Source organism: Camelina sativa, chromosome 15 (genome assembly GCF_000633955.1).
Source record: "Camelina sativa cultivar DH55 chromosome 15, Cs, whole genome shotgun sequence".
NCBI classification, from domain to species: domain Eukaryota; kingdom Viridiplantae; phylum Streptophyta; class Magnoliopsida; order Brassicales; family Brassicaceae; genus Camelina; species Camelina sativa.
In genome coordinates this window covers 2134-24013 of record NC_025699.1, presented here as the reverse complement: position 1 = coordinate 24013, position 21880 = coordinate 2134, and the positions used below count along the sequence as shown (strand labels likewise).

Here is a 21880-nt window from a genome sequence, read left to right as displayed (position 1 = left end):
CTTTTTTAAGAGATAATAATAATAAGAAAATAAATAATCCAATGAGTTCCTCTGCTCTCAGCTTATTACAGATATGAATACAAACGAGGAGTACACAGAGAAAGAGAGAATAAATAGCAATAATCATATGAGATGAGTCTCTGGAACACCACAAGAGAGGTAGAGAGAGAGAAGCAGATACTCAAAAATTGACTCCCACTTTTTTCACCATCATACACAAACCATTTTTTTATACTCGGGTTATAAAAAGTCTCATCAGTTCTTCACAGTAGTGACATGTTTGAGAAGCATTTCCACAACATCTTTGGAAATCCTGGATGCTTCGTTCTTCAACTCCTCGATTTTGGTATCAGTCTCTTGCTCCAGCCTCTTCACATTCGCACCAGAGTCTCCACTAGTCTGTTTTCACATATCATAATACTTTTAGAGAAAAGCAAACTAGTTTTTGTAGATTGACTAAAGAAGACATTCTTTTTTTTTTAATTCTTTTACCTCCTCGAGTTTCCTCTGGAAGTCTTGCTCGGTTTTAGCTTTGTATTCGGCAATCTCTTTCTCAGCCTCTTCCTTGGCTTGCTTCAGTCTTGCCATTTTTGCTGCAACCAAGAAACACACACATGATGAATATCAATTTTCAAAAACATATATATAAAATCAAGCATTATGCTCCCCAATTCTAAAGGTACACTTAAACAAGCAGCCTGATCAAGCCAACACTTTTGGTACGTTGTAGAGTTTCAGATCATTTACCGGTTCTGGCAGCATTGACAATGTGTTGAGCTTCTAGCTCAGCAGCAAGCAACTGCTGGATACCACCTTGACCTCTGCTGGAATCCATCTTCTTTTATCCTACACACACAAAAAAAAAAATCAAAGGTCATCATCATACAACACAAAATCTGAACTTCCATTAGAGTCAAAAACATAACATTAAATTCGAAGAAACCTAAACATGATCTAACTGATCAATACGATCATATGAATTCTGAAACTGACTAAGTTACATACAGTCCTTGTTCCGGTAAATTTTCGTTGGATTCGAGCGAGCACAACAGGCTCGGATAGAGAAACATAATAATAATTAACTCAGTAAATTCAAAGCAGATCTGTTAAATCTAGCAAATCACAACTCGGAACCAAAACAAGACTCAGAATCAAACAGATCTAATAGCCCAAAAAGAGCAGTGAGGATTCGAATTTAGTTGATCTAAAAAAGAAAACGAACAAACCCAACTGCTCTAAGTAAGTATCAATCCTAACATTTTAAGTCCCCCTGTAGAATTCCCAAATCATCTCCAGAAACGTCTAAGACATTTTGACTTCCGATAGAAAGAAGTAGAGAGAAGAAGACGCGTATACCTTTCGCTCGTTGTTGTTTCCACGGAGGAGAGAGAGAGAGAGAGAGAGAGAGATCAAATCGGAGAGCAAATCTATTAACAACAACAAACACGTCTATCTCCTTCCTATACTACTTGTATGACTAACATCAGTAGTGGGCCCACGTTGTATAGCAATTAAAGCCCACGTTTATAGTGGGTCTTATCATCTCCTAGAAAAAGCCCAAATTCACGTCTAGACACGTGGAGTTATACAACGCCTCGTAATAATACCATTGCAAAAACATAAAATAAATATTAAAAAAAGCCCATACATCTTATATTATTATTACTATTAAATAGTATAATAATAAAAGAAGGGTATTATAATTGCTCTTCTTTCTCTCTCTCTCTGTAAGACAGAGTCTATAGCAGCAGGCAGCTCATTCTTTCTTCCTTCCTTCCTTTTGGGGCTAAACTAAATACAATTCACATCGGAAACAAATATTCCTGACAGACAAACGAACCCTAAAGCGAGAGCAATCCCCCACCCACGTTTTTATTTTAATTTGATGATCCTTTGATTTATCGATGGAGATGGAGAACCATCGCCCCGGCGGCGGAAGCTTCACCTATATGGGCCGCAAATTCAGCGATTTAAGTGTCAACGACTCCTCCTCCGCTTTCAGCGATTGTAACAGCGACAGATCCGGCGAATTTCCCACTGCTTCCTCCGAAAGCCGTCGTCTCCTTCTCTCTTGCTCCTCTGACAATTCCGATGATCTCATCTCTCATCTCGTTTCGCTTCTCGATTCCTCCTCCTCCGATAACGACCAGAGGAAACAGGCTGCTATGGAGATCAGGCTCTTATCCAAGAACAAACCTGAGAACCGGATCAAAATCGCCAAAGCCGGTGCCATCAAGCCTCTGATTTCTCTCATCTCCTCTTCCGATCTTCAGCTCCAGGAGTACGGTGTCACCGCGATCTTGAACCTCTCTCTCTGCGACGAGAACAAAGACCTCATCGCTTCTTCCGGTGCTATTAAGCCTCTCGTCAGGGCTTTGAAAATGGGAACCCCCACGGCTAAAGAGAACTCCGCCTGTGCTCTCCTCCGTCTATCTCAGGTCGAGGAGAACAAAGTCGCCATCGGAAGATCCGGAGCCATCCCTCTCCTTGTGAACCTTCTGGAAACGGGAGGATTCAGAGCGAAGAAGGACGCCTCCACGGCTCTCTACTCGCTCTGCTCGGCTAAAGAGAACAAAATCAGAGCCGTGCAATCTGGGATTATGAAGCCGTTGGTGGAATTGATGGCGGATTTCGGATCTAATATGGTGGATAAATCGGCGTTTGTGATGAGTTTGTTGATGTCGGTGCCGGAATCGAAGCCGGCGATTGTGGAGGAAGGAGGAGTTCCGGTGCTGGTGGAGATCGTTGAGGCGGGGACGCAGAGGCAGAAAGAGATGGCTGTGTCGATATTGCTACAGCTCTGTGAGGAGAGTGTTGTGTATCGAACCATGGTGGCTAGAGAAGGAGCGATACCTCCGCTAGTGGCTTTGTCTCAGGCAGGAACAAGTCGAGCTAAGCAAAAGGCCGAGGCGTTGATTGAGCTTCTAAGGCAACCAAGATCCATTAGTAATGGTGGTGGCAGATCTTCTTCCCAACTCTGAGATGTTTGATTGACCCTTTTTTTTTTTTCTTTAGACATTTTCTTCTTCTTCTTCTTCCCTTTTGTTTTTATCTTTTTACACTCTTTTTTTTTTCTTTTTTTTACTGTTAATGCGAAGATACAAACAATCAGAAAAGGGAAAGTAAAAAAAAATGTAAATAGTTTATATGTAGAAAATTAGTGGGCTTGTAATTTTACATATATCTTGAGTTTGGCTTCTTCTTTTGTGATCCAATTCGTTAAGTTCTGTTTGGTTTTTAACACTTCTCTCTATCTATGTCCAAGTACGATCCAGAATGAGTTTATTCTATATGTAGTTGGAACGTCTGTAAATAGTTTGTGCACGAAATAATGTAGAAAAATTAGTGCTTTGTACATTTTATCTAGAGTCTAGCCCTTTTACTTTTAGTCATCCATTTTGTTATTTTCGGCTTTGGCTCTAACAAAAAAAAGATAACATTCTTGTTTGGAAAAAAAGAAAAGAGAAACAATAAATATAAAACGTATTTCTTAGAAATTTAACTTGGCGAACAAGTGACTGATATTTCAACAAGCTGGGGGACAGAATAAAAGAGAGAAGAGAACATGTTCCACCATGTTCATGTTTATCCCAACACACAGCATGTTTAAAGACACGATCCCAGAAACATGAAAACAGGAATACTAAACTATTCATATATAGCACTCTCTTCTAGCGGCCTGGAATCACCATCGTTTGACCCTCTGGATGGATACGCAATGACAAAAGAAAACGAAAAAAATTCAAACCTGGTTAGATTGATGCGTATGGATTTCTTTCAAGATCCAGTTTAAATAAAAACAAAATTAGGATTGCTATTAGCTTTAAAGATCTCAAACTAACTCACCTGCCAGAGCAATCGCACAGTTAGCTTGATTATCAGCATCAGAATTGAATTCCTACAAAGCAGACAACTTACAATTAATGGTCATTTTCATATCATATTACCTTAACAACGAAACAAAAAATATATTCAATTGTTGTTCGCAATAAAACTCTTAAAACCAAACATGATTGAAGATCTACAAATCAGCAGCTAAACCAAAAAGGGTTTGGTGGCTTACCCTGTCAATGTGTTCGATATGGAATGTTGTAAACTTGCTCTTGAGCTCCTTTGCCTGTTTGCATAGCTCAGCCATCTTCGGATGTTTTGTTTTCCATGCATCTTGAACCTGGTCCATTGACGAATCCAAGTCATCAAGGTTCTATCATGAATGATCCAAACAATAGAGAAAAAAAACAAATGGGCTGAATTCTATCTGCACCTGCATACAGACAAGCATTGAGTCTCCTTTGACGCGCACATTTTTAAACCCTTTGTCGAGAGCAGACTTTAAACCAAGAATCAGAGCACGATACTCTGCAACGTTGTTTGTGGCAATGCCAACACCTTCCCGTAAATAGAAGAGGACACTTTTATCTGAAGCACGGAGAACAGCTCCTGCACCAGCTTTTCCTGGGTTTCCTTTAGAAGCACCATCAAACTCAATGGAACATGAATCCTGAGGGAAAACGATGGACTACAAATTAAGAAGATGCAAAAAAAGAAAACCAAGCATATGACTGAAATATATATATTTTGTTTGGTGTTATTACATTTTGAAGTATAGGTTGCCGAGTCAAGAGACTGGAAGGAACCCGATGAACCATGTCATTTTCTGTCTTAAGATGCTTTTGCGCAGGACTCGCGGAAAGTGAACCTGATTCATCACTTCCCTGAAAGAGTAGAGGCACAAGAACTTTCATCATTATCTTCAAAGAGACTGAGAAAGATACAGTTACTATTGAACTATGTCTATAGCTGACGAGATTTAGAGTTTTTACCATTGCCTGCAATCTCTTAGCCGGGGAAGGTTTGTTGGAAGTGCCTCCTTGGCAGGAAGATGGTTGCTGAAATGCAAAATCGAAACTTCAGAACAAAATTTAGAATCCCAATTTAGTAAGAACTCAACTGAAATAATCTCAGATTACACATTTAAACATGATAAATGTTCCTGGACAGTATGATATATCTGAACTAAGATCACTCTGTCTTTTTCAGTCTCTCATAAAAGAATGTTAACTCAGATCAACAAGATTGTGAATCAAACCTGAACAGGACAAGGAATGAGTTTCCCAAAAACATCATCTTTGACATAAGATGCATTGATAGAAAAGAGAGCGTTCTTCATTCCAGACGAAGATAACAAGTCCTCTGCTCCTTTTGGCAACCCATATCCTTTGTACACACTCATTGCAGGATCTGACACCTGAAACAAAACCAAATACAAAAAAATCAATGTAAGTCCTAATAATGCAGACGGAGATATCAAGTTCAACAGCAGTGAATAAGATAGAAGAAAGAGAGAAATTAATACAGATGATCCAGCTTGTTCTTGGCACTCGGTCAAGCTTCGATACACACCAATGATGTCTCCCTTACGAACGATGTAAAACGCATCTTTCGCATCCTCCATCGTGGAACCCATAAACCAATTTACACTACTATAATATCTCTAAATTCCAATCACAAACCCTAAAATCCCAAATCTGCAGGAATCAACAAAAACCCCGAGTTAGCGACATCACATTAAAAAAAAAAACCCTAAAACCAAGTCAAACGAACAAAGAACAAACCCAGAAAGCAATTCAACAGATACCCAGAATCCGAACAGCCAACGCGCTTCGAGCGAGAGAGATTTCACCGGAAGTTTTGGTTTTCGAATTTCAAAACTCAGCTCATGATCGTACGCATATGCTTGACCTTGAGACTGAGAGTGCTGCTTTGATGGAACGGAGCTAGAAAGGACAAATATGTAGATGGGCTTCGGCGGGAATTAAAGCCCAATATTTTATTAGGGTTCGAAGATTTGGTATACTTGTGTTGTGTCGTTCGGTGTCATACGAACAAAACTACTTGCCGTTTTTAGTGTTATTCTCTAATTTACCTTTTTCTTTAATTTGCTGTGTGGGTTTGATAATTATAATCTTCTCAAAAATAGGTCTGAACATAATCTTCTCAATGATAACAATTTGTTGTGTGGTTTATATATAAAAATAGGCCTATATGAAAATTAGATAAAATTAGTTTGAACAATTGAACTTAACTTGATTTCAATCTCAATTTTAATAATGAAACTTACAATGGCATGAAAAATTATATTACATCTACTACTTAATAACAAACACATTATTGATATATAAATATTGTTCTTTATATAGTACATGAATGATGATGTCAAATAACTTACAATATATAACACACAGCTCACAACCAACAAAATGCCAATAAACAAATAAAATTCATTCAAATTGCATAGATAACATATTAGAATGATCTAAGAAGGAATTCGGAGATATAGAGGGACTGGATTTTTGGTAACGGGTGGTGAATCCCATACTGAAAATGCACTTTCGGAGTTCATCCATTTATCGGTCATTTCAGGATAATGACGATCAAACACATCTTTGAGACTCTCTGTAGTATTCACCCATTTAAGTCCCTTCTTTGTATAGATTGTTTCATTGAAATCGCTAGTGAAAAATCTGTCCGCTTCTAATCGCCTGTTTAAATTAGTAGTGTTAGATTCAGCTTTTCTATTCTAGTGTATTATATTTTGGTTTGAAAAAAAAATATAACAACCAGATAACATATATATACCTTGTGGCCATGAGGAGGAAAATGTAAAAAGCAGTCTCACTGATAGCAAAACCTTTGATCTTCTTCTCTGCCATAAGTCCCACGAGAAGATCAAGCTCCTCCAAATCACCATTGTACACGTCATCCAGCACTTCAATAGCTTCCTCATCGTCGGTGAGATCTTCCCACTTGGTTATCGGTATCATAAACATTGCTCTCCTGAAATCGTTGTACCGTGGGACGTTTCTCTCCCTGTCCCTATAGACTAAAATAATCGACCACGAATCCACCAATCAAGTGAGAATTCAAGTCAGACAACAATGAATGGCTGAGAGATCAGATTGACTTACTCTCTAAAGCAGCTAAGTCAACGTGGTCCGGACGTTCTTGGCCGTTGGGGTCTTGGGGAACAATGTCTCTAAACCACATTGGATAATTCATCAGTTCGAGGGCACCACTTGCTTGGTGACCCATTGAGACCATTAGCTTAGTGAATCCAATCTGAGACATGGTTTCTTCTCCCTTGGGACCAATCAAATGTATCATAGAAATCCTAAACCCAAATAAATAAAACCATTTAAAAACTTTTTGGAAACTTCAAAATAGGAGAAATAGATGTGTATATATATAGAGTTATACTCTTTGGTCAACGGTAGAGATTTATTAGTTCCGGGTACATCGTCAATGTCACGCATCTGGAGTTGATCAGGTAAGAGAGAGTGCATTCGATAGACGCTAGTGAAATCTTCGGTTAGAGAGTAAGGGACTCCATGATTTTTAGTTTTTTTCGTACCCACGACACCTCCCAAGATCGAATTGCCTGCATGTCCGAAAGAATCTTTAAACTTCTTTCCTAGTATTCCATACCTAAGGAAAATCACAAAAATATATATTAAAAGTGTTAGATTGCACCATGCATGTGTACGTAACGTGATCAATTATGAATGATAAAAAAAATGTGTTATTGATTACCAGTTTGCTCGCATTCCAGCAAGTAAAGTGTCGGTTTTGAGAAGCTGCACTGTCCAGTCTATGGTGTGAATCTTGGCTATCACCGCTGAGGTCACTAGCCTCGCGTGCCGATACAAATCTTCGTCTTCCAAATCCTTATCCTCATCCTATATATTTTAAATAAAGTTTTCAAACTGGATTAGTATTTTTTTTCTTTTTAGGGTATATCATGCATGTACAACAGTAAAAATATTCAGATTTCGTAATTTACATTATTTTAAAAAAAAAAACAAATATTGAACCTTGAGGGCGTCGCATACGGCGTTGTGCTCTTTGATGAAGAGGGCTTGCAAAGCGGAGACGCCAACCCAACTGTTACGAATGTCGCCGGAGATGGCTATGCCGTCGTTGTCATGGAGAAGGAGACCCGTCTCCTCCGATATCTTTAGTTTCCCATCTTTGTAAGTTCTCACTCTATCCATTGTTTTCGAGTTGCTTCCATAGATGACGCTCGAATCCCTAATTTATTAATTATTCTCTAAATTATTTGCAGTCTTCATACATACATAATCAAACGTAATTTGTATGCATGGATGTGTGTTTACGTCGTCCAATATATATATCATCTATAGATATAATGCTAAATGTTAATTTAAAACGAGTCAAAATTTAGAACCGAACGAAACCTAATAAAATCAATTAAACTTTTCTAAACTTAAATGATCCTTCACACATTCTAGTGATCCTTAACACAGTTTAGTTATTTATATAATAAGGTTATAATAAAATAATTACCACCAAGGTGTACGGATATTTTGCGAACCAGTCTTGATTTCGAAGAAACCGGTAGGGACTTCCTTTGTCTTGAAGAACTTAAAGGAGCTCAACGGACACTTGTTCGCTACTTCTTTTGGAGCCACAAGCTCGATCTAAGTAAACCAATATTTAACCGGAGTAATTGAATCAATTTAATTGTTTCATTAAAAAACATATATATGACGTAAATAGATGAAATTGAAAAAATAAAAGACGAACTTGGTGAGTGTCTTCAAGATGATCAATCCAATCATGGATCATGAATTGTATCCAAGAAGCTGCAATCATATTGAATTGTTTTCCTGTGTCGATAAACTTTCTCCTTCCTAATAATTTCGTCGCCACCACCATGGGGTCTGGCCTCAGTAACTTCAAAAATATATCACAAAAAACACGCTTAATTTTTATTTTATTTTGAATATTTCAAAATTTGCTAAAATGATAAAACGTGTTTAAATATTGAAAACTTCTCAACAAATAATTGTTTGATATCAAATTAATAATATATTAGCATAACATAAAGTCATTAATTACCCAATTTTAATTGGTTTGCTTAGTTTCATTTTTTCATCCAAAGACGTGAAACAAAACATGTAAAGCATTTTATATTCTCATAATCAAAAATGATATTGATAAATTACCAAAGTCTAACTGATTCATTTTAGATTATATTCTTTGATTATCAAACTGATTAACTTAAAATCCAACACACATATGTACGTAATTACCTTTGTTTTCTGATCGACAGGAGGACAATTTCTTCCGAAAAAAGTATTTTGACTGCCGACGCTTTCATTAAACGGATCATTGAATTTTCCGTCAGCAGTCCGGTACGGAAAATTAGCAGGATCAAACCGTGTTCCAACCGGAGTTTGACCGACGTTGAGAAGATTGTATTCTTGGTGAAGATGTCTACGTGCTTCAAGATAGGCTAAACCCAAGAAAACCGGAAGGTTATGCCATGGAACCATCTTATCCACTGCATGGACGATCTGCACGGCCATGTAAACGTTAGATTTATAATAATAGAGCTAGTAACAGAAGTGCTGTGTGGCAAAAATAAAAAATAAAAAGAATATGCATTGATAACAACTTCAATTCATTCCATTCCAAAGAGAAAAAGTTTGGATGTGATTCTACGTGCAAAGATCAATTTACTTACAAGAAGTAGAAAACGATCGAGGAGGGACATTCTTGCGTAAATCTCATGGAAGTCTTTGTGGATGAATTTAAGTATAATGGAAGAGATTAGAGAAGTAATTACTTTCATCCTGTTGAGTTTTTTTGGGGTTATCGTAGAAAGAGTAGTCACAAAGATAAATGTTTGAATAGAGTTGTGAGGGTTGTAAGAAAACCTTGGTGTTAGTTGTCTATTTATAAGCATAAACCATGAAAAAAAAGAGAAGTTTGTTCAAATATGTACACTACTTAATCAAATTGAGTTTATTTTTTTCTTCCTAAATATATGTATTCTTAGTGTCAATTATTTTCTTGTTAGTATAATTTTGAAAATGTGTTAGTTGTCTATTTAGAAGCATAAACCACGAAGAAGAAAAAAAAAGAGACGGCTAGTATTCAAAATGTATACACTAACTAAAATCAAATTGAGTTATTTTATTCTTCCTAAATATATGTATTCTTAGTGTCAATTTTTTTCGTGTTATTATAATTTCGAAAGTGCGACTCATTAACCTTTTATCATTGTGATTTATCAGCCATCAGCCATCATGAAGCAAGGTACGTGTTTTTATTACCTTCAACCTAATTTTATACAGTAAAATAATATATTCTTGACAAGTGTGAGTCTATTATATTCGAAAATATGAATCATCATCCTATGAAAATCTTAACAATCACATGTAGGGGCCGGCCGGCCGGGTTCCAAAACGAAAGGGCGATGAAGTGAAGTCAAACTGGACCAAATGCCTGAATTTGTTTGATAAAGATATATTTCATATTAGATACTAGAATTTTACGAATAGAGACCTGATTATAATAATAAGACATGTAATATAGAAACAAATTAACATAATGTTGGCTCTTTTTGTTTGCAGAATGTGAATTGTGTATTCAAAGTAGACATGTCAGACTTTTCAAATAATGTCGTATTTTTTATTTGATCACAATTTTTTTTTTTTTAAACAATAAGGCAGAATAATATTTTTTTATTAAAATTCAAAAAAGGTTGGCCAGCGCGTGACATTCAGGTACCCACTATCCAATATTCCAATCTCATCGCGTAATCTCAGTACGGGAACTTGTCGTCCGGTTTGTTCGAAATTTTAATGAGTAGCTCAACAGATCGTACCGGAATTTGCGAATGGTTCTCATGAACCGGCTTTGGTTCCAATCACATGTAACCGGATATTTCAGCTGTTGATGCTATTAAACCACTAATGGAATGAATGGTGCATTGCACATTCAACTCAAGTTGTTACCAACTTTTTTTAATCGATACAGCAAAAAATACATTTAACTGCAATAAAATTGGTCCGGTAGATGGATATTTTAACCGAATACACCTATATTTTTTTTTTGCAAAATCTAATATACTAGTAAGTAGGAGAAGATGTTACTTGTGTGCAACAGGGCACTCATGCTAAAAAAAAACCAGACAAACTTTAGTGGGATAACCTACAACTGATCTAGAGACTATATAGCACAATGGTTTAACATAATTCTTCAAGTAAGAATTTTATGAATATCAAAACCAAGGAAGACAGAGACAACTTGTAAAATCCCACAAACATGAGCAAATCTGCATAGAGTTGCGAGCTCAATCTGATGAAGTATACCGGTCAGCAGTTTGTTTCAGATCATCAAGCTGCGTGAGAACATATTCAAGCTTCTGGAAGCAGATCTCATTAGCTATTCCAGCGTTGTAATCGCATTTCTCAAAGGGACGGTACTCGCAAGCGCTTTTGATCTCTTCCCTTAGTGTCACTTGAATATCCTGCAAATTTTCATGTTTGTATTATATATGGATTGGCGATAGATTATATGCTGCATATATGTAAAGTCCAAGATGAACATGTTCATGGATCAGACAATGAAGCTGAAATATTCAAACTTTCATTCAAGACAGAAAACCCAAAATCAAAACTCCAGCAAAAAAGAAAAGCCTTTTTACTTGTTCATGGAATGTAATACTCTCTAATCTAGATTTGTGTCAAATGAGAGCCCAAATGTTCTTTGAACAGTGAGGCTCTATCAAATATGAAAATATCAACATCCATCACTCATAAACCTTAAGCCTAAGACTGAAGGATCAATGTCAAATCCTAAGAAACAGGAAAGGAATACAAACATAGAGATTGTGAGACATGAAACCATATATGTTCACTAACCAAAGAAGAAACAGTACATTAACTGCAAAACGAAATGCAGTGGCCGTCTTGAAGACTAAACCCTAAACTTTGATCAGGCAATGTAATGAACCCTAATATAGACTTGTGTCAAATTGAATGATCAACACTCATAAAAAGGAAGGGAAATATGATGAAAGAGCAGAAAAAATACTAATCTAGACTTGTGTCAATGAGCCCAAACGTTCTTCTATAAGCTAGTTTTATCAAAACACTAGAATCCAATCACTCATAAATGGGAGTGAAGAAGAAGAGATTGGAGTAAGTAAGAAACCTTCATAGATTGCATAAACTCTCGGCAATGGCTGTTAACGAACTCTTTCTTGGGACCAGAAGGGCTCGCGAGCTCTTCCATCACTCCTCCAGCTAGTTCCAAAACCTTTACAACTCTCTGCGCGGAAGAAAAAACGCATACACATTCTCACATCACATAATCAATCAATCTCTCTAAGGAAAGAAATAAGTCAGAGATTGTTCCGAAATTTTCACATTCTCGACATTCTGGAGTCGCTGCAACGAAGTGTTCTGCGTCTGCGGATCCATCCACGATTTCTCTAGAGGACCGACGAAACTGAATTATACATCAATCAAAATTACGTCAAACTCAAATCCATTCATACACATACACTACAATAAATACTCAAATCGGAGCAGTGGAAGTACCTCAATGGAACACGACGGCGACGGCGATTCAAGAAAGTAAGGACGGAGGGGAACACGGAGAATTCAGAATCAACGGGAGAATACGGCGAATTTTGACGGCGAGATGAAGATCAGCAACGGAGAGTCTCTCGGCAACACACAGATCGGCGAGAGGAAAAATAAGAAGAGAAGAGGATTTTGTCAATTGAAACGGCACGAGTTCTATACTTGATGGGATCCTTGAAACAGCACGTTGTTTAGTAGTGAAAAGCCCATTCGACGACCATCATCACAAAATACATATGAACCGATAGAAAACCGATTGAAATAATAATAATAATAATAAACCGATTAAAATCCACTTACTGTTTCGTTAAGTCCTGGTTTATTCAAACCGATAAGAGTGTATTTTCTGGCATGAATCCGATCCAGTTTTCACCGGTTTACTTGCTGTTTAAGATTAATATATTAATTTAGCAAAATTATTGATTACTTTTTGAAGAATTCCATAAAACTATATATCATCTCTATTTCGGTTAATAACAAATATTCAATATTATTATAAAAAAAAAACAGAAAGAAGATAAGTCATTTTTTTGTCTAAAAGATAATTCATCTTTTCTATAATGCATATTGTGTGATGGAAAATTCATTTTTTCACTTTCCCGTTTTGGTATACATAAAATTAAATACAACATTAAGTTTGGAGCCTGTATATTATATTTTATCAACTAATCCTAAGATGATGAATGGAAAATTCTAGTTTTTTTTCCTAGACAAAAACTAATATTGTAGTTCACTTTTTCTTAATCCTATCACAGCTTATATTCTTTATTTACCACTTCTTAGCTAACAAATAAATTCCTTCAAAGTTGTTCTATTATAAAAAAAATATATATATATATATAGATTCTTTCAAAATTAATATTTTTAATTTTTTTAAAACAAACTTGGACAACCAGGACCATCGTTTCCATTCCCGTCGTCCCTCTACCAATATTTTTGTCGTCTTAGTGCTCATCTTATTTTAAAAGTGGTAGTTTCGAAATCTCTTGCTGAATAACATAAATTGCTCAAATAGGAAGCACCAAATGTACCAAAAAACCTCCAATGACATGGGATGTGAAGGCAACAACGATAGTCCATGCCGAATAAGCCGACCCAAAGTTTGCGGCTCCTCCCTTGAGCTTGAAGGAGAGACAATGGACATAAAACAATAGAAACGCTCCACTAGCATACCAATCGGCATAGTCTGATTGGACCTGAACTTTCTCAGCGATATAATTTAGGACATGCTGCAATAACCAGCCTTTGACATGTTGAGACGACGACGGACCTGGCGGTTATGGTTTTAACGCAGGCTTTTGAGTAGTGCCAGAGAAAGCTACCCAAGCGAAGGATTGGGGTCCCATTTTTTTTTTTTTTGGTGTTTAAGGTTTTTTCGAAGTTTTATTTGAATAACTATGTAGAAAAAATGTTCAATTTTATAGAAAATAAATAAATTTTGTCTCAAATATCAGATATTAGTATAAATTTGGGTAAAAAATTACAACTTTTGGTGTGAATCTACTAAAAAGTTAGGTAAAAAAATTACAAGTTTTAGTGTGAATCTCTTCAACATTTGCAAAGTTATTAGCTTTAACAGTTAACAACCAAAGTAAGATTCAAGTTCTACTGTCTTTGGTTGAGTAGTAAAAATTGAAACGGCACGAGTTCTATACTTGATGGGATCCTTGAGACAGCACGTTGTTAATATAGTTGAACTACGAAAACACCCCTTCGTCCAGATAAAATCTTTGTGATGATGGTCGCTATTTCTCCTTTATAAACAGATAAAAAAAACCAACATAAGAACAGAAAAGCTGACACCTTAAGCTTCCTCTGTAGCTACAATGGCTCACTTCCTTAATCTTAACAGCCTCACAAACACTTTATCTTCGATTCCAAAACTACCTGAGAGTCGTAAAATCAGCAAACCCGCTGGATTTGCTTGCAGGAGAACCGTAGAATGTCAAGAACTGGATTCAGTACAGATCACTAGACGGATGACATTAGGATCTGCTGTATCCATAGGTCTAACCGGAATTTTTGGCCAGAATAATGTTTCTCTGGCACAAGACAACGGGTTTTGGATCGATGGTCCTCTTCCAATTCCACCTATTTACAACAGTAAGCACATCTTGAGCCATACAACTAACCAATATGAGAATTTTGTTTGGTATAATACAAATCTGAATTGTACCAGAAACTACTCACACAATTCAAATGTACAGATATCGTGAATGAGCAGACGGGAACGAGAACGTTCATAAAGAAAGGAGTGTATGTAGCTGATATAGGGACGAAAGGAAGAATGTATAGAGTTAAAAAGAATGCTTTTGATCTGTTAGCAATGGAGGATTTGATCGGACCAGATACTTTAAACTATGTCAAAAAGTACTTGAGGCTTAAATCCACCTTTTTGTTCTACGATTTCGACAATCTCATCTCTGCTGCTGCCTCTGAAGACAAACAATCTCTCACCGATTTGGCCAACAGATTGTTCGACAATTTCGAAAAGGTATAAGTATTAGTGCCGGTTTAATTATGAGGGCATTGTTTCTTTTATTGACTTATCCTCCTCTATATGATTGATTATTTGTGGTGTGTTGTGGTGTTTTTTTCACAGCTTGAAGATGCAGCTAAGGCAAAGAACTTAAGCAAGACAGAATCGTGTTATACAGATACAAAGATTCTTCTTCAAGAGGTCATGACCAGAATGGCATGATTCCGTTTCAGTTTTTTCACTGGTTTTCTTGCTATATATTGACCATCATTCACGGTAAAAAAAAATTGTACTCTAGTAAAAAGAAATGTAATCTAGACCCATGTGTACGGCGTCATAAAATATACTCCCTCCGTTTCATAATATAAGATGTTTAGAAGATTATTTTTGTTTTATAATATAGGATGTTTTCAACTTTCTATGCAACTTTTAGATTAATTTTATATTTTCTATTATGCAGTCTTGGGTATGATTGGTTAAACATCTTATATTTTGAAACGGAGGGAGTAATATATATTTTTATTTTTTGAGCGAAATTGATGTTTTATTTTCTTCTTTTTTATCTGATACAGTACTTTGGTTGGTTCATGTAATGTAATCCTCGAAGATACTTTGGTTGGACTAGTATGGAATATATATATATATATATATATATATATTTTCTCATTTCTGTAATGATTTTATTCTTTCTTCACCATATTTACCAGCTAACAAATACTACTGATTCTTATATAAAGATATACAAATATATATATATTTTCTCATTGATAAAACGAACCGATGTAGTAGAGAGACTTGTAGTTAATTTGACCGGCAGATGCATGTACGTAGTGGTTTTTTTATACAATGTGTTTACAAACTTGGTCAACTACTGAAACGGTTGATTTTAATGGGGCTTAGTTTTGTAAAGAGAAGAAGAAGAATACATACATACTGCTTTAATTAGAAAAATAAAATAAAAAAATTGAAACTAGTAATGAAGATTAGTAATAAGATCGTTAACGTGAGTATTACAACACCTTCCCGGAGCTACTTTCCTCGTGATGCCAACATCATTTTAAATTCTTCTTTACCTTTCTTCTGACACAGTAACCATTTATTTGACTACGGATCCTTACTTATCTTTTTCGCGTTATATCCAGGCAAATTTACTTTAAAAAAAAAAAACATAGACTATTTACTTTATAAACATAAGAGTAAAAATTTATCTTATTTTATAAACTAACTATATAATACCAGAAAAAAAAACTAACAATAATTAACATTTTTTTTTGGGTAGCATCTTCGAAAAAATGAAAGGCACCAAAAAGTAAAAAAAAAAAAAAAGGGGTAAGATAATTCACGTTTTTTTCTTTCTCTCCCCAAACAGAACTTCGGGAAAACTGGGGAAGGCAAAAAAAAATAAAGAGAGAATTAATTAAGAAAAACCTTTTTTTTTGTTTCCTCACTTTCTAGCAATATACAAATCTTCTCTTCTTCTTCTTCTTCTTCTTCTTCTTTCTTGTTCGTACTTCTTCCTTCTTTAGTTTCTTCTTCCTCTTCAATGCAAACAATGCTCGATTCCATCAACCTAATCGAATAATGGGACTCTCTGATTCTACAAACGAGCTACTCGGAGACACTAGGACCGCCGCTGTCAAGGAAGATAACCGCTCCTCCTTTCTCGGCATCGATCTCAACGAAATCCCTTCCGCCGCTACTCTCGGCGGCGGTGTTTGCACCGCCGCTCCGGATGACGACGCCGACTATGAACCCGTCGAAGTTGTTAGGTCGATTCACGATAATCCCGACCCTGCCCCTGGAGCGCCTGCTGACGTTCCTGAACCGGATCGGGATGCTTCCTGCGCCGCCTGTGGAAGGCCTGAGTCTATGGAGCTCGTTGTTGTCTGCGATGCTTGTGAGCGTGGGTTTCATCTCTCTTGTGTTCACGACGGCGTTGAGGCCGCCGCTCCCTCTTCCGATTGGATGTGCAGCGACTGTGTTTCTGGCGGCGAGAGGAGCAAACTCTGGCCCTTTGGTGTCAAGTCTAAGCTCATTCTCGATATGAACGCCTCGCCTCCCAGTGATGCCGAGGGTTATGGCGGCGAGGATACGTCTGATTCTAGGTACGTTACCCTGCTTCTGTATGCGTTATTAGGGTTTATAGGATTTTAATTTTGGTTGAGATCGATCGACGACACAGATGCTAAGACTTGGTTAGGGTTTCTTTACATGAATAGGGGTGTTAGAAGGAGAGCTAGAAACTACTGGAAAAGCCGCTCGATTAGAATTTGGTGTAATTGAATTTAGGTTTTATTTGATAGGCTTTTTGCTGGCCTTACTATAATATAACATGAGCATGTCTAAGAAAATACCTAGCCGAATTGTAAATCACTGATGACTTGTTTCTTCTTCTCCAGAAAGCATATGCTGGCCAGCAGCTCTTGCATGGGAAACTCTTTTGATAATCCAATCATGCATTCAAGCTTTTCAAGTCCTGGTCCAGGATATGCTAGTCTCGAATCTTCAGGGTTAACGGCTCGTAATCCCAAAATGAGTTTGGATGCATTGGGTTCTCATAATCTAGGTTTTGGATTCCCATTAAGCCTGAACAACAGTAGTTTGCCCGTTAGATTTCCATCCTTGGATCCAAGTGAGTTGTTTCTGCAAAATCTCAGGCATTTCATATCTGAAAGGCATGGAGTATTGGAAGATGGTTGGCGTGTCGAATTTAAACAGCCTTTAGATAGTTATCAGCTATGTGCAGTGTATTGTGCTCCGAACGGAAAAACATTTAGTTCAATACAAGATGTTGCTTGTTATCTGGGCTTCGCAGTTAATGGTAGCTTCAGCTGTATGGATGCTGAAATCAGGAATGAAAGTTCTCTTCCTCAAGAAAGATTGCATATGCCCAAGAGGAGAAAGACATCAAGATGGCCAAACAATGGTTTCCCTGAGCAAAAGGGTAGTTCAGTGAGTGCTCAGCTCAGGCGTGTTCCATTCAACGGTCAAACGATGCCCCCTTTTGCCATTAAATCTGGTACTCATTTTCAGGCTGGTGATTCCCTTAGCGCTGGAAATAATGGATGCGGTTGTGAGGAAGCTAATATAAATGTAAGCTTGAAATCTCTCTTGATGGGTTTCTTTTTCCCAATATTTTGTACTTTTTGTCCTCATGTTTGTGTATTTGATTTTCAGAATGGACTTCCAATGCAGTTTGAAGATTTCTTTGTGCTGTCACTTGGACGTATTGACATAAGACAGTCTTACCACAATGTCAACATGATCTATCCAATAGGATATAAGTCCTGCTGGCATGATAAAATCACGGGGTCGCTATTTACATGTGAAGTATCTGATGGCAGTTCTGGTCCTGTTTTCAAGGTTACACGGTCACCATGCTCTAAGTCATTTATTCCACTTGGATCAACTGTCTTCTCCTGCCCAAAGATTGATGAAATGGTGGAACAGAACATTGAAAAACGAAGTGATCGTAAAGACAGTACCCAAGAGCATGATGATGACGCTAATATTGAGATCCTTCTTTCGGATCACCCCCCACCTCTTGGAGATGATATATCGTCTTGTTTACAAGAGAATAATATTTCCAAGACATTCAGTTGCTTGCGCTCAGAGGGTGGTTCTTCTCAAGTAGACTTTGATAGTATATTATCCAGTAAACAGGACCATGGGGTTGACATTGGCGACATTGTTGTGGAAGAAGATTCATTGTCTGTTGCATGGAACAAGGTGTGTCAAAAACTTGTTGATGCATGTTCCAATGTCATGAAGCAGACGGGTACCATGGATTTCCTTTGCAAGCATGTTGACAAAGAAACAAGAGAAATCAACTGGGATACGATGAATGAGAAAGACAATGTAATTTTATCATTGTCAAGATTTTGCTGTTCTTTGGCTCCTCACAGTGTCACATGTGGTAAAAAGGATAATAGAGAGATTGCAACTGTAGTTGATGCTATGTCAAGGTGGCTGGATCAAAACAGATTTGGACTTGATGCAGATTTTGTGCAGGAAATGATTGAACATATGCCTGGTGCCGAATCTTGTACAAATTATAGGAATCTGAAGAGTAGAATTTCCTCCTCTGTTCCTGTAACTGTAGCAGAAGGAGCACTAGTTGTCAAACCAAAAGGCTGGGAAAATGTCAAGGAAGAAGTTTTCGGTGAGATTTCTCGGAAAGCCAAGAAGCCTAAACTAAATGGTGGTCATGGTGTCAGAAATCCACACCCTCCTCCTGGGAGGCCAATGTGTTTGAGGCTTCCTCCTGGGCTTGTTGGTGACTTCCTTCAGGTACGGGCATGTGTTTTCCTTATATGGTAATCTACGACATACCCCTCCAATAACTAAGTTCTGCCATGCATATATGATAGTCATTTTTTATGCTTGCCTGATTAGGTATCTGAAGTGTTCTGGCGTTTCCATGAAATTTTGGGTTTTGAAGAGGCTGTCTCACCTGAGAAGCTCGAACAGGAGCTTATCAATCCAGTTTTTGATGGTTTGTTTCTTGATAAACCTGGGAAGGATGATAAGAGAAGTGAGATGAACTTGACTGATAAAGATTGTACAACTACTAATCTTTTTTCTTTGTTCGATGAATCTTGCCAACCTTCTCCCGCGAAAAATACCTCTGATTCTGTACTAAAGGAGACAAAGGCAGGGGATTCTTCTGATTTTAAGATTTCATATTCCTCTCGTGGGCAGTGTGTCAGTGCACTTCTAACAAGGACTCACATTTCGCTTCTGCAAGTGCTAATATGTGAGTTGCAATCCAAGGTAGCTGCATTTGTTGATCCAAACTTTGATTCTGGAGAATCAAGATCCAGACGAGGACGGAAAAAGGATGACAGTACACTTTCTGCCAAAAGAAATAAGCTGCATATGCTTCCTGTTAATGAGTTCACTTGGCCTGAATTGGCCCGTAGGTACGTCTTGTCTCTTTTATCAATGGATGGGAATCTCGAATCAGCAGAGATAGCTGCCCATGAAAGTGGTAAGGTATTTCGTTGCTTACAAGGGGATGGTGGTTTGCTTTGCGGCTCGCTTACAGGAGTGGCTGGGATGGAAGCAGATTCAATGGTATGTTTTTGTTAGTTTTCTAATTATTTCCTGCGTTACATATCTTCCTTGTATACTGGAAGAAGGGATCAAAAATTTAGTTTCATTTTATTGGATTTACGTGTGGATATTAACTCTTTATCTTCAGTTACTTGCAGAGGCTATTAAGAAAATATCTGGTTCTTTGACAAGCGAAACTGATGTTCTTTATGTGGAAGATGATGAATCCGATGTCGTTGATGCTACTGAGACAAACACTTGCAATGGTGATATTCCAGAGTGGGCACAGGTTTTGGAACCTGTGAAAAAGCTTCCAACAAATGTTGGGACTAGAATCAGAAAGTGTGTTTATGAAGCTTTAGAGAGAAATCCACCAGAGTGGGCAAAGAAGATATTGGAGCATTCCATCAGTAAAGAAATTTATAAAGGCAATGCTTCAGGACCAACAAAGGTTCAAATCTATAAAGCCAATTATCGTACTTGCAAAATTTAAATTGCATAAACCATTTATCTTGTTTTCTCAAATTCACTTCAGTTTTTCTGCTTCTTGTTCTTGCGGTGTTGTAAATCTCAGTCTCAGTCTGATGATACATGCTTTTTTGTTAGACTCACCTTAATTCTAAAATTAGTTATTTCCCTCCTACTGGATACAGAAAGCTGTCCTCTCATTGCTAGCGGATGTTCGAGGTGGAGATTTGGTGCAGAGGTCTGTTAAAGGAACCAAAAAGCGGACACCCATAGGTGTATCTGATCTCATTATGAAGAAATGCCGTGCTGTATTGCGTGGTGTTGCAGCCGCAGATGAGGATAAAGTATTTTGCACTTTGCTCGGGCGAAAGTTACTGAATTCCAGTGATAATGATGATGACGGGCTCCTGGGATCACCTGCAATGGTTTCGCGGCCCTTAGACTTCAGAACTATTGATTTGAGATTGGCTGCTGGTGCATACAACGGATCAACTGAAGCTTTTCTTGAGGATGTTCTTGAGGTGGGATTTTCCCTCTAAAATCTGTTTTTTTTTTTGGGTGCAATTGATGGCATGATGCTTCTTGTGCGATCTAGGAATTAGTTTCTGAATGCTTATAGTAAAAGTGCTATATATTCAATTTAGGTATCGTATGTTTGTGTCACACTGCTAGTTTAGATGCATAAATGTAAAAGTATCCCACGAGCCAGGTTTATATTTAGAATATTTTTGCCTTCCCTTTATGCCACAGCAGTATCAGGTTAAACTTTCCGTTGAACGCCAGAACTTTTGCTGGTTCATTGGATAATTTTTTAGCCAGCAATTGAGTCTGAGAGTATATGACTTAATTTAAATTTTTCATTTTGATGGTATATCCCTGGACGCGGGTCTTTTTAATGCATGCAACTTGATTTTTCTCATGAATGACATGCTAACTGTAGCTTTCTAATTTGCAGCTGTGGAGTAGTATACGTGTTATGTATGCGGATCAGCCCGATTATGTGGAACTGGTTGCAACTTTGTCTGAAAAATTCAAGTCATTATACGAGGCTGAGGTTTGTCTTCTCCCTCCTTTCTCTGTTATGCTCTACACAATAAGTTATATTCATTACTTAGTAGCATCTAGACGTGGAGACAGTCATTTATATTTTGGCATCTTTGTGGAATAAAATGTTTTGAGATTTATTATTTGTGCAAGTTATAGGCCTTTATGATCAAAGAGGCATCTGAAGATGTCCACTAATGCTATATGCTTTAGAAAGGTTCTTCCTTTTGTGTGCGTGTATAATTTTCGTTATGTTCGCAATTCAGAAATTGCATGCATGGTCTCCTTTTTTCTATGAGAATAACTGCAGTATTGGGGTGCAATTATTTTCTCAAGTTTCAAGCCTTTATTTGTTTTCTGGTATAGGTTCTACCAC

At 37.3% G+C, this 21880-nt stretch overlaps 7 protein-coding genes across 8 annotated transcripts; 3 read left to right on the top strand and 4 right to left on the bottom strand.

Moving 5' to 3' along the window:
* LOC104744217 (V-type proton ATPase subunit G1) lies at positions 17 to 1445 on the bottom strand. The gene is made up of 4 exons (XM_010465227.1): positions 1357 to 1445; positions 748 to 846; positions 493 to 593; positions 17 to 399 (listed from the first exon to the last, which is right to left on the bottom strand). Exons 2-4 carry the CDS (start codon positions 833 to 835, stop codon positions 256 to 258), a joined length of 333 nt encoding a protein of 110 aa, XP_010463529.1. The 5' UTR covers positions 836 to 846; positions 1357 to 1445; the 3' UTR covers positions 17 to 255.
* LOC104744214 (U-box domain-containing protein 4-like) lies at positions 1556 to 3210 on the top strand. Its single transcript, XM_010465225.1, has one exon. It carries the CDS (start codon positions 1905 to 1907, stop codon positions 2979 to 2981), a length of 1077 nt encoding a protein of 358 aa, XP_010463527.1. The 5' UTR covers positions 1556 to 1904; the 3' UTR covers positions 2982 to 3210.
* Positions 3472 to 5782, bottom strand: LOC104744213. Of its 2 annotated transcripts, none has more exons than XM_010465223.2 (9): positions 5616 to 5782; positions 5357 to 5528; positions 5090 to 5248; positions 4824 to 4889; positions 4596 to 4715; positions 4265 to 4501; positions 4064 to 4171; positions 3847 to 3898; positions 3472 to 3703 (listed from the first exon to the last, which is right to left on the bottom strand). In XM_010465223.2, exons 2-9 carry the CDS (start codon positions 5465 to 5467, stop codon positions 3672 to 3674), a joined length of 885 nt encoding a protein of 294 aa, XP_010463525.1. In that variant the 5' UTR covers positions 5468 to 5528; positions 5616 to 5782; the 3' UTR covers positions 3472 to 3671. The 2 variants fall into 2 exon arrangements, with proteins under 2 accessions (XP_010463525.1, XP_010463526.1); XM_010465224.2 differs by having other exon boundaries at positions 5639 to 5782.
* Positions 6154 to 9739, bottom strand: LOC104744212 (alpha-dioxygenase 1). Its single transcript, XM_010465222.1, has 10 exons — positions 9548 to 9739; positions 9114 to 9377; positions 8605 to 8754; positions 8365 to 8498; positions 7872 to 8088; positions 7591 to 7736; positions 7258 to 7485; positions 6969 to 7171; positions 6640 to 6883; positions 6154 to 6542 (listed from the first exon to the last, which is right to left on the bottom strand). The coding sequence occupies exons 1-10, from the start codon at positions 9653 to 9655 to the stop codon at positions 6317 to 6319; spliced, it is 1920 nt and encodes a 639-aa protein (XP_010463524.1). The 5' UTR covers positions 9656 to 9739; the 3' UTR covers positions 6154 to 6316.
* LOC104744211 (mediator of RNA polymerase II transcription subunit 11-like) lies at positions 10983 to 12612 on the bottom strand. Its single transcript, XM_010465221.2, has 4 exons — positions 12414 to 12612; positions 12240 to 12321; positions 12025 to 12141; positions 10983 to 11338 (listed from the first exon to the last, which is right to left on the bottom strand). The coding sequence occupies exons 2-4, from the start codon at positions 12291 to 12293 to the stop codon at positions 11162 to 11164; spliced, it is 348 nt and encodes a 115-aa protein (XP_010463523.1). The 5' UTR covers positions 12294 to 12321; positions 12414 to 12612; the 3' UTR covers positions 10983 to 11161.
* On the top strand, positions 14193 to 15321 carry LOC104744210 (photosynthetic NDH subunit of lumenal location 3, chloroplastic-like). The gene is made up of 3 exons (XM_010465220.2): positions 14193 to 14561; positions 14666 to 14952; positions 15061 to 15321. Exons 1-3 carry the CDS (start codon positions 14285 to 14287, stop codon positions 15157 to 15159), a joined length of 663 nt encoding a protein of 220 aa, XP_010463522.1. The 5' UTR covers positions 14193 to 14284; the 3' UTR covers positions 15160 to 15321.
* On the top strand, positions 16406 to 21702 carry LOC104747950 (methyl-CpG-binding domain-containing protein 9-like). The gene is made up of 8 exons (XM_019236591.1): positions 16406 to 17042; positions 17337 to 18030; positions 18115 to 19227; positions 19333 to 20013; positions 20141 to 20443; positions 20646 to 20981; positions 21416 to 21514; positions 21664 to 21702. Exons 1-8 carry the CDS (start codon positions 16519 to 16521, stop codon positions 21700 to 21702), a joined length of 3789 nt encoding a protein of 1262 aa, XP_019092136.1. The 5' UTR covers positions 16406 to 16518.